Source organism: Sphaeramia orbicularis, chromosome 1 (assembly GCF_902148855.1).
Source record: "Sphaeramia orbicularis chromosome 1, fSphaOr1.1, whole genome shotgun sequence".
Lineage (NCBI taxonomy): Eukaryota > Metazoa > Chordata > Actinopteri > Kurtiformes > Apogonidae > Sphaeramia > Sphaeramia orbicularis.
Window position 1 is genome coordinate 20567018 of NC_043957.1, and position 17869 is coordinate 20584886.

Genomic DNA, 17869 nt, shown 5'->3' on the forward strand with positions numbered 1-17869 from the left:
ATTGAGATAGAGTTATAGCCAATCACGCTGCAGTGATGTCACACACACAGGTTCACGACTACAGTTTATTTTTTGTTTTGTTTTTCTTTGTTTTGTTTTGTTTTTGTTTTTTTTTACACTGTACAAACTTCAACGCAGGAGAAAAACCACTGGCAGTGTCTCAGGCAGTGTGTTTTATTTCTCCATCTCACAATGTCAGCTTGAAAAGAATTTGTGCTTGTGGGTCAAAAAAAAAAAAAAAAAAAAAAAAAGAAAGTTAGAAAAAAAACATTTATGGCGGCTGAAGGTAGAGTTTCACACACCCTGACCTTGTGACCTCTTGAACACCTTTGACCCACTGTTAAAGGTATAGTTTGTAAGATAAAGATTCAGAAATTAATCCTCTTATCACCAGAGGGGGGCAGCATTTTACCAGAAGATTATGGTCTTGGCATTTATTATCAAACTGCCCCTTTCCTTTGCATCTGTCAGAGTACTGAAGCAACACTGCTTGACCTTGGCCTTCATTAATAATAATTATTTATGAAATTTTTTGGAAAATGCAGAGTTTCAGTAACAAATAGCGACAAGATTGAATCACTGATGTGCAAATTAGAATGTAATATCATCTACAGATTTTTCAAGCAGGGCTCAGCTACTTTGCATTGAAACATTTGGCAAAACTGGATGTTGTATGTTAAAATGAGATCATATTAGCATGCTACTGCTATTAGCACATATGTCAATGTAGTAACAGCTAATTTACCAATCACAGCCACATAATGACTCACTATGCAGGGCTGGATTATTTCTCTTAGTATATCCACGACACCATCGGTGCTATTTCTTCTTTGTGTCATATTAAAATAAGAGTTGTCAGGACTCTACAGATGCAGGGATAAGCTGGTTAGCATGCTAACTGCTGAAGCTACAGGGTGGGGAAGCAAAATTTACAATGAACATTTAGTTGTTTTTTCTCAGCAGGCACTACATCAATTGTTTTGAAACCAAACATATATTGATGTCATAATCATACCTAACACTATTATCCATACCTTTTCAGAAACTTTTGCCCATATGAGTAATCAGGAAAGCAAACGTCAAAGAGTGTGTGATTTGCTGAATGCACTCGTCACACCAAAGGAGATTTCAAAAATAGTTGGAGTGTCCATAAAGACTGTTTATAATGGAAAGAAGAGAATGACTATGAGCAAAACTATTACGAGAAAGTCTGGAAGATACTATTAAAGAAGAATGGGAGAAGTTGTCACCCGAATATTTGAGGAACACTTGCGCAAGTTTCAGGAAGCGTGTGAAGGCAGTTATTGAGAAAGAAGGAGGACACATAGAATAAAAACATTTTCTATTATGTCAATTTTCTTGTGGCAAATAAATTCTCATGACTTTCAATAAACTAATTGGTCATACACTGTCTTTCAATCCCTGCCTCAAAATATTGTAAATTTTGCTTCCCCACCCTGTATCTATCCAATACAATGCCCATCCTCAACATCACATCCAAACTCTTATTCCTTTACACTCTGGTGTTAATTTAGGTTAATTTCTGACTGTTTCCAAAAACGTACTATTACAAATTGTACCTTTAAGGGGCAATCCGAGGTCAATAGCTGACAGAATAATAGCAAAGGAGGAAAAAACAACAGCATAAAAGAAGGAGAAACAATAATATAGTTTGTCACAGTATCACATCCCAAATGTCAGCTTATGTTACAACATAAAAAACACCCACTGTCCTTCATTTTCAAACACTTTTATGTTAACTTGTTTCAGGGACATAACTTTCAGGTTTCAGGATACATTTTCCATTCATTAATGATGGAAAGATGTGTTATTTACTGCGTTTTGAATTCCTGATCATATCCCTGAATGAAAACTAAATATTAAAGAAATAAAAACCTTTCCGTCGCTCCTCAGTCCTGATGGTCTTCGGGGACCTTGTGGCTAACATAGCACCAGGCATACGTGCTCCGTTTTCTGTCCACTGCTCTCCTTTTCAAGTGTCTTTCCCTTATTATTTACAGTTGGAGGGAAAACAGTCCGTGTGAGTTTATTTTTTTCCCTTTTTTGAGACATCTGGAGGCAGTAGGAGAAAAGGACAAATCAGGCATTCCTCTTTAGGTTTCAGAGTTTTTTGGCACATGTTGAGCCTTCTCATGTTCCTTGTCTCTTTGCTCCAGTTCCCACTTTCAAGAGTTATTCCACAACAGGATTTCCTGGCTCATATTAAAATGCATTAATCATGTGCACGTAAACAGATACGGAGAGACGTGGACGCACTTTTTTTTTTCCGAGCTCACGATTCAAGTTATAGGTTTTAGTTAAATAACGATGTTAAGATAAAGAGGATGTGGATGTAGTGTGCACCATCTAATCTAAACATGGCTTTCCGATTGACTGGCTTATTACTTATACCGACGAGTGCTTACTCAGACTACATTATTTGTGTGTCCGTGTGTTTGTATGAGAGTTACAGCAAAAGTTTCCATGACGCACACGCAGCACACTACATTACCAGTAATGATTCAACAGTCTACTTCATGATTTTAGAGTAAAGCACACGTTTACTATTTACAGCTCTGTACAGTGTGTGTGGATGTGTGTGTGTGTGTGTGTTGTGAGTCTGTGTGTGTGTATATCTGAATGTCAGTGTGGTGTAGCTGGGTGGAGTCTCCACTAGAGGGCAGTGTATAGATCCCAGTGGAGGAGGACGAGGAGGAGGATAGATCTGACGAGTAGAGGAGGAAACTGTGTCGAGGGAACCAAGGCGCTTTAGTTATTGTGCATTGTGGGTAATGTGAGCCGATCCATCACAGCGTGGGTGTGTGTTCACGGAGAAGAAGTTGTGGTTTTGCAGGAGGAGCGTCAGTTTCTGGATCGTTCTGGACAAGATGGAGATCAGAGAAGTGCAGTCCGTTTCTGAGGTGTTTGGTTGATGAGTTGTGGCCTGTTTTTGGTGAAGTGGTGACGTCTGAACTGGGTCTTGTTGGCTGTGAGAACTGGATTTGGGCAGTACTGAGGAGCAGGACCCTGGTCTCTAGTGGACTGAGGACTGTGGGCGGGCAGTGGGATGAGGTCGGCTAGCTGGGTCCAGTTGGTCGTTGGGAACGGAGCGTCGGTTCTGTTCCGGTCGGTTGGTGGCCAGGTACTTCGCTCTCATACTGGAGGTGTACTGAAGAGAGGGAGGACGGGGGTGAGGGTGGGGGGGGAGGTGGAGGTGCAGATGGGTGGGAGAACAGACAGATATGTTGGGAAAGGAGACAACCAGAGGGAGAAACATAGTGAAGTTAGAGGGAAAGATAGAAACAGAGACAAGAAAAAAAGAAGAGAATATTGGATTATCATCAGATCTTACAATAAAGAATAATAGATAGATAGATAGATAGATAGATAGATAGATAGATAGATAGATAGATAGATAGATAGATAGATAGATAGATAGATAGATAGATAGATAGATAGATAGATAATACATCATCATGTTACTTCAGGAAAATCATTGTGATTGAAACTTTTACAATTCAATAAAAAAGACTAAATACTTGTTTCCGTCTTCTCGCATAAAAACACTAATTCCTTTCTGTAATGATATAATGGAGTATTTGATGCTAGGTAAGATCACTTTTACCTGTTAAATTAAACTCCTGTTGGTAAATTTGTTTTGGGTTTTTATAGCCAACTTCAGTTAATAACCACAAAAACAGTCAGTGGCATTCTCTACATAACCACCCAAAATGCGCAAGTTAAATGTAGTTTAGCTAGTTATTTTTAAACAAGTTTAACTCAATTACCCCGGTGGGTTTTGTGATTTTTAACACTCGCACAATGTTGACATTTTGTTTCTGTTTTTATATTTTAACTTGTTTTATTTATGGGTCAAAACACGGTATTTGAAATCTCTCTGACGGGACATTTTAGAGACAATTGGACAGATTAGTGTTGCTAAATGACCCAAATTTTTTACTTTTAAATTCATTTTTGCTTTAGTTGGACCATAAGGGATTATCCAAAACAAGGAGCTACTTTATTTTGAAATAAATATTGGAATGGTAATCAATTAAAGTTCGCTCTCTGACGGGACATTACTGTGTTTTGACCCTTGTCTATTTTTATTTGATTTTAATGTTTTTTTTTTAATGCTTTTACTAATTTTTATTGTGCTTTTAGTCATCTGTACAGCACTTTGGTCCACTGTGGTTGTTTTAAAGTGCTGTATAAATAAAGTTGGACTGGATTACAATCAGTTAATTATATATACTGTAACAATGTCTGAATCAACCCACAAAACCCACACAGATTATGTTAACTACTTTGTAATTTTGTACAGAACTAATGTCTGGCTATTTTTCACATTATGTATTTATGTTGAGTTGCTGCTGACTCCCTATAGGTGCAGTTGGAAGCTAAGGTGAGCCTTAAAGGTTCAATATGTCAGATTCACTCTTGCACTTAGGCACAGTTTGTGTTCGTTTATGTCGTCCAGGTCATCGGTTCACATTAGCTGAAAGTGTACAAGCTATGCATTAGTTTAGAAAAGTCTCCAAAAGACTCCAACACAAACTTCACATGAGCATGAAAAAATCTGACATGTTCTCACTGGAGTAAACTTAACTAAGAATAGTGTTTATAGTTGTTCATATGATGTAAATTTACTTAAAGTCTCGTCCTATATCGAGAACTGAAGTACTGCGACTTCCAGTGAGAGAAATAAATAATTCTTTCATCCTGGTTGAATAGTGCCACCGTTTACACATATGTTTGTAATTTTAAGAGATAATTTTATACGTCATCAAACTCATGCTTTGTGGTAGAGATAATAAAGAAACATATAGTTTTGTGTTAAAGAGAACCTAGATTTAGTCTCTTGTTGCAAGTGATACACGTCACCAACACCTAAATGGCAGTTGACTGAGCACATTTTAATATAATCTCAGAGTGACGTGAAAAAGTATCATTAAGAGGTCAAATTCACTACAGTCTGGTCATGTTGAAGTTGCAGAGAAAGCTTCAGTGAATCTGAACAGAATATGGAGAGACAATTACAATGACGTCACCTCTGTTCCTTTCAGGTGTGTGCTTCATATTTATGTTCTTCCACAGTCTGAAATTCAACAGTTTTACAACAAACTGTGACTTTTTTAAACTTGTAAAATTATAATTGAAATTCACAAACATCTTATGTGTAAATGATGTTATGATTCAATCAGCATCAAAAAATATTTTCTTTCTTACCATTGAATGTAATGCAGTTATTTTCCAAAACAATGTCCCATGTGGCACAACTGGAAGAGGCGGGACTTTGGCTCTCTATAACAATTAGGACTGATAAATAAACATGAGTACATTTATTACCCCATCCCCTGTAGGGAAGGCAAGGGGTATTGTTTTTGGTTCGGTTTGTTTGTTTGTTAACACTCTAGCGGCAAAATTATTGGTTGAATTCACACCAACTTGGGTTTATACATTGCCAGTGACCTGGAATAGATGTGGTTATATTTTGGGAATAGTAGGTCAAAGTTCAAATTTTTAAATGAATTTTTAAAATCTTTTTTTCTCCCATTTACTTACAATGGGTGAAATTTCAGATGTCTATAAAAACATCAATTTTATTTCAATTTACTTCAAACTTGGCACATATATAGAGGCAGTGGATATGCTGACATCAGCACACACATAGACATCATGACGTCAGCTGGATCAATGCCAAAATAAGCTACAATATGTGTGAGGGGCGGGGTTTGTTGTGCCTGGCACCACTTGTTTAATAATAAATTAGATTTTGCTAGTCCTTCATATGGGTTATAAATGTACTTAAATTAAAGTGTCTTGTGTAAAGTGTTCTGTAGACCTGAAATAATTCATCAACTCGAATCAATTTAAAAAATGATTCCCTATTGAAGCTTTGTTTCCTTAATTTTGTTGTCGCTAAACATTGGTTCCACTGTTGTGTTTCACACAGACACTTATTGTGACGTACATGTCTCCGGGATCACCACAAATTGTACTTTAGTTCCACCTTAAGTTGTTAGTAAGTTAGTGTATTAAAGACTGCAGTGCACGCATTGTCTGTAGATGTCATTTGAGTTGTTTGTTGTTTATATCTAGATATTTTTATACTTATATACGGTTCTTACTGTTGTTACATATTTTTTATATATATCCTTTTACTTTTATACTTTTTGTGGTTGTTGTTTCAGCTGGTTCTGGAATAGTCATTTTCACATTTTTGATATTTTTTTTCCCTCCTATTCAAATACTCGAATTGAATCGATAGATTAATCGATTACCATAATAATCCATAGCTGCAGCTCTAGTGTTATGTGTACTTTGGTTCTGGTTTCCATAACATACATGTACAACAGGATGAGCTCCACTCTGTGGTCTTCACTGACTTCTAACCTAACATTAACTTCATTGATCAGTTACAATGATGGTCCTGGTGTGACATAATGATGATATAGAAACAACACCAACATGCAATATCAGATAGCGCAGATAAAACAGATAGGATGTAAAATACTTTCACCAGTCATTTGGACAGCCAGGGTTTTCATTACAACAGTCATTCATTATTATAACAGCTGATTAGGTCTGGATTGTGTTATTGTAAATTAGCACATGTGGTTCATTTTGCCAGTGGTTTGAAGTTAGTGCTCTAGTTCTGATGTAGTAGGTTAGCCTGGTATGAGTTAGTGGTCTAACTAGTTACAGTTGGAGGTTTCTTGTTGTTTCCAGTCGTGGCAGAGGCTGATGACAGACGAGCGCTCAGGCCCCGGGCAGCGGCTTCACATCGACAGCCCCCACCCCGCCTAAAAAATGAAGCACCGGGGCCACGTTGGTGACTGCTACAGTTCAACAGTGGAGGTGGGAAATGTGCTCCGGTGACTGTTTAATGGTGAAGGGCGGGGGGTGGGGGGCACAGAAACAGAGAACACATACACCTCGACCAGATAATGCACACATAGACACACTGTGGGAACAGGGGGAGGGGGAGCAGGAACTTTAGAGGCTTGGGCTCGAGTCTTTGTCAGGGGCATAACTCCAAAAACACTGCATTTGAATGCAGGATATGGTCACGGAGCAAGGAATGCATCCCAAAAAGTGTAATTTTACTGGTTTCTGTTGAGTACACCTCATCAGTCATCACTATCGTAGCCCCACAAACTGCACGTTACAATATTTACAACTATGAACTCTGCAGCACCTTGTGAAAGTCACAATCTGTTTTCATTTAACCCTTGTGCCTCACATTAAAACAGTTCCTTGTGGTTTAGAGGATAAAATTAATATTCTTACTAATTTCACTGAGTTAAACATTTTAACCACTTTCAATTCTGATCAGAATTACCAAAATATGTGTTGATTTTTTTTCTATAATTTTAACCCATCAACTGCTGAGAAAAAATGTATTATTGTCCATATAACAAATACGAGGGAAAATGGACTATTAATGTCAGAGATGCATCATTTATATTTAACACTGTTTTTAATGTATTTTTATGCAGTGTAAGTAAATAAATATAAACTGTCCCTTTCCTTTTACTGCAAAAGAAATATAATATTTAAACATTAGTTTCCACTTGTACTGAACATATCTTTCAACCAACATCAGTCCTGGTCATGACATTTTCAGTTATTTTCAGAATTGTAATCACCTAAACGCCAGGTAGTTTCTCTAAATTGATGAAAAACAATTTTTCAAACTTCACACGTAAACGACCTCATACACACATCACTCTTGGACCGTCAGATGAACACACACACATCATTTTAGTTGCATACACTCATCTGCAGAGGAACAGAGTGCGTATTTACCTCATAGGGCGCACATGAGTTTATTATGAAGGAAAGTAATCCAAAATTCAATTTTTAATACAGCCCCTAATATACATAATAGAATACAGGGTTTTATGTTGTTATGGGATTAGATATGTGCAGTTTTAATGGGCTGATTTAAGAAGCTGAGTATAGGCTGAGTTTATTATAGACTTATTACAGGAGCTGAGGTTGAACTTCGAACATTCAAAACATTTACAGCCCTTTAACATCCACCTTTTTAAGGCACTTTCACTTAGAGTTAATGTTAGGCTTAGAACTAAACAACTGTAAGGACAAAGTGCATGTATAAGACTGTGTTCTGGTCTGTGTTTGTGGAACAGGACGCTAAAACAGAACTTCAACAGTTCATTCATGTGCAAATCTAATTCTAAACCGCTCACCAGTGATCAAATTGAATAAAAGATTAAGAAAATGCATTTTATATACAAACACACAATCAAAACAGAAAAAAATCTGGATTAAAAAGCCAAAAAATGTCCCTAGTGAGGCATAAGGGTTAAAACAATCAGAGCGATTCAGTCACCTGCAACACAGGCAGCGTTCTGTTTTCTACTGCAGACAAACCTGCTCCTGTCGTTAACGTCTAAACACTCCGAGTGTTCTGTCATTGCTGTCTCTGTGCTGGTCAGCAGCAGATATATGTTGTTTCATGGTCTGCAAATAGTCATCACATGGCACTGGCGGCCACAGTGAAGCCACTTTTTACATCAGAAATAGAGGACAACTCTGTGTCTAACATGTATTAGACCGACCCAGCGTTCCTCTAAAGAATCCTGATAGAAACCAGGAACATAGCATGTATTTGCCTCTTTTGATGCAAATCCCACTAACAACCAACTTCTTTTTAAAACCTACAGTTTTCCCAGGCTGCCAAAATGACCTTAAAGAAGTGACAGGGTCTTATTTGAGCACAGAGGACACTTGCATTGGTGTAGGGATCGGACACTTCCTTCCAATATCCACACTAGCTTGGTGTTAACATCAAAAAGAATAATTCATCAGTGCTTCTTTACATTTTGAATAAGATATTTGCATCACTGTGGGTTCATCAGTTTTCAATATTTCCCAGCAGTCCTGTGGGTATTGGAAGATAGTGGAGGGAGAGTGTGATCTAGAAAGTGTGCACTTACAGAGGGTGGAGGGGACTCCCTGCCAATCAGGGGGGTGTTCTCACACCGAGGGTTCTGAAAGTTTGCGTTCTGGCTCCTGCATTATAGAATAAGAGGTTACTGCATGTGGTCACCCTGCCACTGGTTCTGCTGATCTCAGGTCTGGCCTTAATCATATTATAATTACTCTCTGACAATAGCCTGAGAATCACAAATGATGGACTGAGACTCGGTGTGATGTATCCAGGAGTTAAAGGCCACTGCATCCATCTAAAACTAGGGAAGACTGTTTAATAATGCAAGGAATTCAACATTTAGTCTTACAAATGGTCTATGTGTTTTTAAAAGTAACTCCTATTGTGACATTTTCAGCATTTAACTATCATGTGTTATTAAATATTTTCTTATTTAGCTTCAAGTGTCCCAAGTCATTTAAAGCCAGTTCCTTGGCTTCCAGTATTTTTATCTAAAGTTATCTAATATAAAGAGGGTCTGAATTTAACAAGTAAATTATCCTACAGAGAAAATAACTGCTGTCAGTTTGGAAGAATAGCAGGCAACTTCTAAACAAAATACAGCTCAAAACAATTAACAGATTTCTTTCACTCACAGAACTAATCCATGGTTTTGCATGTTTTGGTCCATTTCCATAGAAACAGTGCATAATTATGGTTAGGGCTACTTTAAATCCTGAACACCTACTGTCAGATAGATGACAGCTGCTTAAGACTGACACTGTAAACCATAACTATATGTATTATTATACATATATTTTCTCAAGTATGGTACACGTGTGAGAGGACTACTCTAAAAAATAATTTGCTATTGATTCATTCAAAGAAGATCCAACAGCTGACAGAACTCGCTGCTAAAAAAGCATTGTTTTCACAAGCAATGCTGTCGTTGTGAATCAGAAACACTAAGTAACAACGAAAAGGAAAATGATCATTATAACTGAGATCTTTGGCAGCTGATTGACTATGATAAATGATACATTCACTCAGTTTGACTCAGTCAAGTCTTCTCGTTGCACTGAATGAGAACCTTCAATGAACCCTGTAGCGCCGCATTATGTAATAATGGTGCAATATGTAATAATGTAAGAATTTTTCACCTCATTATGTAATAACACTGCATTTTGCAATAAAACTCTTGCACGCATTTTGTAATAAACTTTGCAGCATTTTGTCAGTCATACTTAATTAGTGCAACTTTTGACTCTAGTTTGCAAACACATTTTCCATTATAATGACTACAGTTACATTTGATTTAGGTTTGACCAATGAAACATCCTACTTGTTTTTTTTGTTTGTTTGTTTGTTTTTTTTAAAATTAATTCTAATTAAGCTGATATGCTTAATGTTGTTCTGCTGGTATGATGTTTTTTCCAACTAAGGCATCAATTTCAATGGTTTATTACATAATGCACCAAATAATTATATTTTCTTTTAAAAAATGAGTGATACACCCACATTTTGTAATAACTGTTGCAATATGTAATAAGTTATAACAAAAAGGGGCAAAGTTCATTACCAGATGTGTTCAAGAATTTTATAAAAATGCAGTGTTATTACAAAATGCAGTGAAAAATTATTACATATTGCACCGTTATTACATAATGCAGCGCTACAAACCCTAACCCTAACTTGACAGGTTATATGGATATAACACAGCATTTTAACATCCACTGTTTTCATGAATGTTATGCTTAGGATTAGAGTTAGACTTGTAACAGGAAAAATGGAACACCAAAATGCACGTATAGTTATTTCATTTGAGAGGAAACATCTAGTTTCTGTGTTTAACATAGAACACAATCTGAGCGACATGACTTGAAGTATAGTCAGATGGAATACTAACCCTAAACATGCTGTTGGGTGTTCAGAGATGAAATTAGACTTCTGCACCCTTTCAGCTCTGTTTTCAAGCTTCAGTCAGATTTAGTCTGTGGTGGGTAATTGAAGGGTGACAGATTCTGGGGTTTATTCCAAATGCAGCAGCTCCACGACTAAACATATCTTCAATTTTCTGTAACAGTATAAAAAAGTATTGCGCTGTGTATCTTTATAGCTGCACAAGGAAAGGTGTATTTTCAAACCCTGGTGTTTTTTTTTCATGATTTCAAGGCAAGACGACTTAACTGAATCAAACTGAATCAACTAACAGTTTTTTTTACAGTGTTACATTGGTCTTGTATGCAGATTTGACCCAGGGTTTCTGCTCTTCACAGAAAAACATTACTTTTAGGTGACTACCAGGAATGTACTGATCGTGAAAGTCCAATACTGATGTGTAAAATAACAATTTGGACAATACCCAATATCAATCTGAGATCAATGTTTTTTTTGTTTGTTTGTTAGTTTTTTTTAGATCTCACCAGTTTACCAACCACGAGCAGGTGAATTAGTGTCTACGCTGACTTATCAGCAGAGACGTATATGGTTCACCATGGGACACTGGACATTCAAGACACTAAGAACTATATGGTAGCATGTTACGCTGGTCTTAGTGAAACAGAACTAAATAGAGAATCTGAGCGGTCACATCATCAGGAAATGAGCTCATATGAAAACAGGTAAACACCGATCACTACCATGGCTGAATGTCACATGATTTACTGATGAATCAATAGCCAAAAAGGCGCATGTCAACTGATAATGATACTCAGATGACAGATCGGTACAATCCTAGTAATGACCTTGTTCAACTAAATATTCATATATTTACTAAAACTGGGAATTAGATTATTTGAAAGGTGGAAATACTTGGATTCTTTGGAATACAGTAAATACATGATTTGTGATTGGCCCAAAACTTGCAAAACATGGACACTTATAGCTTTATGAAACTAACCTTCAGGATAAAGGCACTGTTGGTTTGTCTTTTTCTATCATCAGGGTTTCACTTAAATACAGCAAACAACATATTGTGCTTAATCATCGGTTCATATCTAAAACAGTGGCAAGCAGTGGCAGGCTGGAAATGTAAATATTCTTCCTCTGTGTAAAACTGTAATAAATAGATAGCAAGCACGGTGATAATTACTAACTTATGCTATAGTGAGTGCAGCCCTGAATCTCCTTTTGTTTGCTAACATTGAAACAGGCAGGCTGGCCGACACAGCAGGGAGCTGTTTCTGCTTCAGAGGGAAAAGCTAGTGAATGGATCTAAACTCACTAAAGTGACAATTACTGCTGACAGTGTGTCACAGTGTGAACTATACATTGCATTGAACTAGTTATTCTAAGCTGACGAGTCGCAGGCAGTGAGTGTGGCTATGTCTCTAGTCTTGGGGGGCAAGCACCATCTACCTACGCCAGGCAGTGTATAGATCCTGCTAGCCTCTAGCCAGCGATGGGTGCTAACTCACATGTATTCAGTGACGGGGGCATTGCTGACAGTGTGGGCTGTAGCGGGCAGGCTAGCTTCACTACCGTAGCTGGAGCCACAGCTGTAGAGACTGGGCATGTGAACGCGGTACAGGTTATCGTGCACGCCGCCCCTTGAGGCACCCGACTCGTCCTCTCCGTCTTCCTCATCCGTCCTTCAATTGGTCAGGGTAAGGGCAGGGCACGAGAGGGCATGATGGGTAGGAGGAGGGAAGAAGGCAGAGGGGAGGGAGATCCGAGAGAGACAACAGAGTGTAAACAAGTGGTTTAAGAGGAAGTTAGGAGAGGGGGAGGTTTACTGTGTGGAGTCCTCTGATACAACAGACTGGGTCAGGCCAGGCCTCCAGCCCCAAAGCAGCTGAACAGAAAAAAACAATATGGGTAGCATTCAACTACAACACTACAAGTACAGCTGGGTCTCTAGTACAACTGCACAACCCCATTCCCCAGCAAAGCACACCCCTAAAGCTATGTTTCTGTGTACAAATACATATTATTGAACCGTATAACACTCAGTACTACTCCCTGAATCCCCTTCATAAGTGAAAAACATGCAGTCATTGTCTTCATGCAGTCATCTTCTCTTAACATACAATATTTACTCCAGGGAATCACTACCTGTTTCAAGTGGTCCAAGCAGCACTGAGAGTTTTGTTTTGGGGTTTGTTTGTTTGTTTGTTTGTTTTATTCTTTTATTTCATGCATCTCTGAGTGCTCCATGAAAATTAAAGCAAAAACATCAGGAAAAAAGGAGATAATATGGCTGGTTTGGGCAAACCATTTTCAGACAAAAAATGGTCAAAAATGTAAAACGGCCAGCAACGCAACAGAATGAGGCATTAAATAAGATATGTGCTGATTTGGAAGTTTGATCTCTGGCTACAGAAATGTACTGGCTTCATGATGCCTATTGGAATAAGCCACTCAAGACAGTTTCACACCTAACATGTTTGGTCTGGAATTTTTGGATTTTTCAGAGTTTTGAAACCTCACCTGAACTGAATGGCCAAACGTTGGTCTAAAGTCAAACAGATCAAAATAAGTAATGGTTGGGTTTGTTTTTTGGATGGTTCAGATGTCTGTACTAATCACAAGAAGTTACAGCAAGATGTTGCCAATCGTTAAGAAAAATATGGAAAAGAACCAACATATGAGCTGCTTTAAAAAACACAGGAAGAGGAAGATAATTTAAAAGAATTATGGTCACAGCAAAGTATGAAAAAGCCAATGTGAAAAAAGAGTAACATGAAAATGCTAAAACTTGAATACTGTGCTTCAAGTTGGTGCAGCTGATAGAAATATCACAATAATAGTAACATTAGCGGCAACAAAATGTATCTGTTGATCAACTAGAAAAGGCCACACTCTGAAGCCGGATCAACACCAAGATGAGACACAGCCCATGGGTGTGATGACAATAGGATGTAGGTATGTCATGCAAAGTTCTTTAGCCTCATAACATCCATCATTTTAATGGAACCGTTTTCACAGTTGGATCATCTGGTTTGTGTGATTAGCATGTGGCTAAAACAACTTCACCATGACTCAAATGTAACACTGACCCTTAAATAGGGCAAAAGTGGATGTTAATGAGCTCACAAGATTTGCAATGTCAAAAAAATGGATCAATTATATGAAATGTAACATAAACATGACTATTTCTTTAGACCTCAGTTTGGGTGTGAAACTGAAATCACAGCCTTAAATGACTATAAACCCTTTAGCTTTTTACTTGGCAAAATATTTACTTGTTGGTTATTAGTTATTATCAGGAAGTCGGTCCAGACATTCAGACCAAAACTGCAGGTGTGAATCCTCATCTGTGCATAAACTACATCAAACACATGAACCGTGGTTTGGATTTTCAGGTGAGGCCTTGAGTGAAAGTAGGTCTTGTAATCTTTTTTAGCCTGTGAAATATTACTTGTTGGTTGTTCATTCAAGGATGTAAAAAGGAGTGAGCTGTATGACATGTGTTTGAGAAAACCCTATGTGAATAGAGACAAGAGATAGAAAACAAGTTATTTCCCTGGCTGGACACCAGATGGAGGTGTTGCACTCCGACAGCCTTAATGCAGCTAAGCTAACAGATGCCAACCCAGAGCACTTACTGTTGTTTAATGCAGTTTCTCTAGGGTGAGGTTATGGATTGTTATTATTATATACTTGGCTATATAGCAGCATTGCTGGCAATCCACATCCACCAACAAGTGTCAAACACAAGTTCTATGGCACAGCCATTTTCATAATCAGAACCGCTCACCAGTGTGATCACTGCAATCATTTTACACACTAAGCACAACCCACCATGGGCTTGTTTAGTTGTTTGATTGGCTATTTGTATTAAATAGGCATTTTTATTGGACCATAGGGTCATTGAGTTTCCTCAGTATCCACCATCATTCGCTGAAGCCCAAGGCATTTCCAAATCAGGACAGGGAGAGAGGAAGGGAAGGAACAGAAGGACAAAGTGGGGCACAGAAAAAATAAAGTGGTGATATATAATCTAACACAAACACGGGTGCTCCAGGTCCACATTGGAAAAAGAAAATGAGAGATATGTACAAACACAAAAACAAACAATCAGCCAGACTGGCAGTGCTGACGGCAAACGGTGAAATAAAACGAAACTTGCAGAAAAAAGTGGATGGATGCAAAGATAGGCAGGAGGACAAACAGAAGGATACGACAGCCTGGGACGCAAATACATGTAAAGAATGACATGCATGGGCACCACGTAGATTCTGACTGGTTCTTTCCCCTGTTTTCAAGTCCGCAAAATTAACTATAGTCAGACAATTAAGATGTTAGAACTAGTAACATGTTAGCTGTTAGTGTACACATTGACTAGAGATGGATTTATGGATGTGAAGACTTGCAGTGTGTGTGTGTTACCTCTTGCCAGGCCAGGTATGTGGAACACTGCATACAATGGAGGAGAACATCAAGGCAGTGACAAAGGAGAAGAGAACCAGGTAGATGAGACCTTCCACTCCGTCATAACACAGACCCGTCAGAGCCTGAACGTAGTCCTGCACACAGGGCAGCAGAGACAGGAGGCCCAGGTCATTACAGGAGGAATGGAACAACTACTAAAAGTGTCGTGTTGCACCTTGATTCGGGGCAGACATAAATACAAATGATAGATTTACTACAACGAAGACACAGCATTAAGAAAAATACCAATAAAATATTAATACATACAAAGAATAAACAGGACTATGCTCATTAAAGTCTGAGCGGTTTAAACATTATCTGTCGGTGATGTAAACCAAATACACAACACTGACTGGAATAAATAAATAATATCACAGCAGCAGCAGATAAAGGTACAGACAGATGGAAAACAGAAAACCCAGTCTAAGGCTGTGTCACTAAATGTCTTCAGGGGGTCAGAGTTCAGGTTTGTGATGACACTGGGGTAAAAGCTGCATCTGAACCTGGTGGTCCTGGTTCTGAGACTCATGAATCACCTTCCTGAAGGCAAAGATGAGAATAGTGTGTTGTAGAAGAGGGAGGGGTCTTTGTGGATATATCTGTTCCCTCTTCAGGCACCGTTTGTTGTAGACGACCTGGACATTGACCTGAATAATAACTTGATACGTTTAAGGGTACCAGCTAAATTATACTGGTATTACAGAGCGCAGATTCACACCAAATGAAACACTTGGTACCTGAGAGAACATCTAAGTGACAGTACAAATATAACGTACAAGTGAGAGGGGTGGGGGTGGGGGCGTTGTTTTATGCAGGAGGGTCTAAAATGTACCCCAACTAAGTGGCAAAAAATGTAGGTAGATGTTCAAATAGGTGAGAAAAACAGAAAAGAACCAACTGAGATTTTAGTGAACAATGCCTACTTGTATAGAATTGTAATAACTGCTGGCAAAAAGCCTGTGACCAGGCACTGGCTCCAACCTGAACCACCTAATCTGGAAAAATGGGTAGATTTTGTGAATGAAATTTACCAGATGGAAAGACTAACCCTCTCTCTTCGATTACAAATGAACAAATTTTCAAATCTATGGTCAAAGTGGATATTTTTTGTTTACACTTACCAAACACAATCTGTTGGAACCCTAAAAGTACAAGAAATGACAATATAATGACAATGGATCTGGAATTGTCTTGTTTTTTGTGTATTTAATTAATTCTACTTTTTATATTTTATTTATTTTTTGTTTTTTTCTTTAGAGAGAGGAGGTCAAAGTCTCTTGGTCTTTCGTATGTGTTTTCTTTATGTGACAATGCATCCATTGTTCACTGTTCAATTGTTTTGTTTATTAACAAAAAGAAAAAAGAAAAACTGAAATGTTGAGAATGGAAAGATTGGTCATTGGTCACATACTTGTTACGTGACCACAATGTAATTTAAATGTATGTTGAACTTTTCTCAATATTTCTAAATAAAAATCTGAAAAAAAACAAACAAACAAAAAAACAGAAAAGAACCAAAGGAGTTAAGGTATAAAAACTATGCTGAGAGTTTGTACTGTTTGTGTCCTCTGTTGTTTATGCTGGAGTGTGATGCATAAAGAGATGGGGACTTCATGATGCATTCAAGTACACTTCGTAAACTCTGCAGTCAACATGATCCAACAAAGCACATGATAAGGGGAGTTTGTCCTCAGAGATTTATGGTTGGAAGTCTTTTGTCAGGCTGTTGGAAGATGGTTAATTTATCCCAAAACGTGATTTTTTCCCCCTAAAACTTAAAGTATTTAGAAACAGAAACCTAAAAGTCTAAAAGTCAGACTTCCTCTTAGGATGCAAACTAGCCTCTTGCATGAAAATAGCATTTATTGGGTGTTCCATCTGTGGACATTTTTGCTTTATTTATTTATGTATTTACACTGTACCATATACATTATACAAACAGTAGTGGTGCATTTGTGATAAATAGAAATGTAATGATTACCGGTATAATGATAAACCGCAGCAAAATTCCCAATGGTTAGTATTCCCGTTTAAATTCTAATTATCGTTAAAACTGTGATTAATTACCGCACTTTGAAAACTCATGGAGATACTGCTAATTTCCTTTAGAAGCGGCGACACTTCAGGTGCATATGTGCAGTTTACAGTGTTTGGCCTGTGAAAGCATGGCTGAAGACACCTGCACGGACAGCGTGGATAAGTAGACTCCCACACGGACCCGGTACAAGCGCACCTCCATCCCAAACATCTCTCTCTCTCTCTTTCTCTCTCTCTGTCTCTCTCTCTCATTGTGACATTGTGAATGATTTGATCTGGAAAATGGTCAAACAAGCTCCACTATGACCTGTCCAACTATTTTTTTTCCCACTCAGGAATCGATAGGAGAACTGATAAGGAATTGGATTGGTAAGCAGAATGGACAATGGCACTGATATTGATCATATCCAATCAATTCCCACCCCTGATGCAGATATCTCTTATGGCCATAAGGTGCCATCTTTAATGCACATTTAAATATTTGATGTTTACATGTTAATATTTTAATGTCTCTGCCCACAGAAAGTACATTGTGCATGTTATTTTATTTGTTTTGTTTTG

At 38.0% G+C, this 17869-nt stretch overlaps 1 protein-coding gene and 1 long non-coding RNA gene across 6 annotated transcripts in view; both read right to left on the reverse strand.

Annotated features, from left to right (window-relative positions):
- Positions 1-2045: 2045 nt before the first annotated feature.
- LOC115414114 (protein tweety homolog 3-like) overlaps positions 2046-17869 on the reverse strand; it is a 71507-nt gene continuing 55683 nt past the window's right edge. For 2 of the 5 annotated variants that reach the window (XM_030127433.1, XM_030127361.1), the window contains 4 exons: positions 15230-15366; positions 12316-12489; positions 8967-9042; positions 2046-3169 (listed from right to left, as the gene is read on the reverse strand). In XM_030127433.1, the coding sequence (XP_029983293.1) occupies positions 3035-3169; positions 8967-9042; positions 12316-12489; positions 15230-15366 (522 nt within the window). In that variant the 3' untranslated portion in view covers positions 2046-3034. The remainder of the gene's footprint in view (positions 3170-8966; positions 9043-12315; positions 12490-15229; positions 15367-17869) is intronic. The other 3 variants (XM_030127662.1, XM_030127510.1, XM_030127585.1) reach the window with 3 other exon arrangements.
- Positions 9405-10305, reverse strand: LOC115414411 (uncharacterized). Its single transcript, XR_003934659.1, has 2 exons — positions 9874-10305; positions 9405-9842 (listed from the first exon to the last, which is right to left on the reverse strand). It is a non-coding gene; the product is annotated as an uncharacterized LOC115414411 (long non-coding RNA).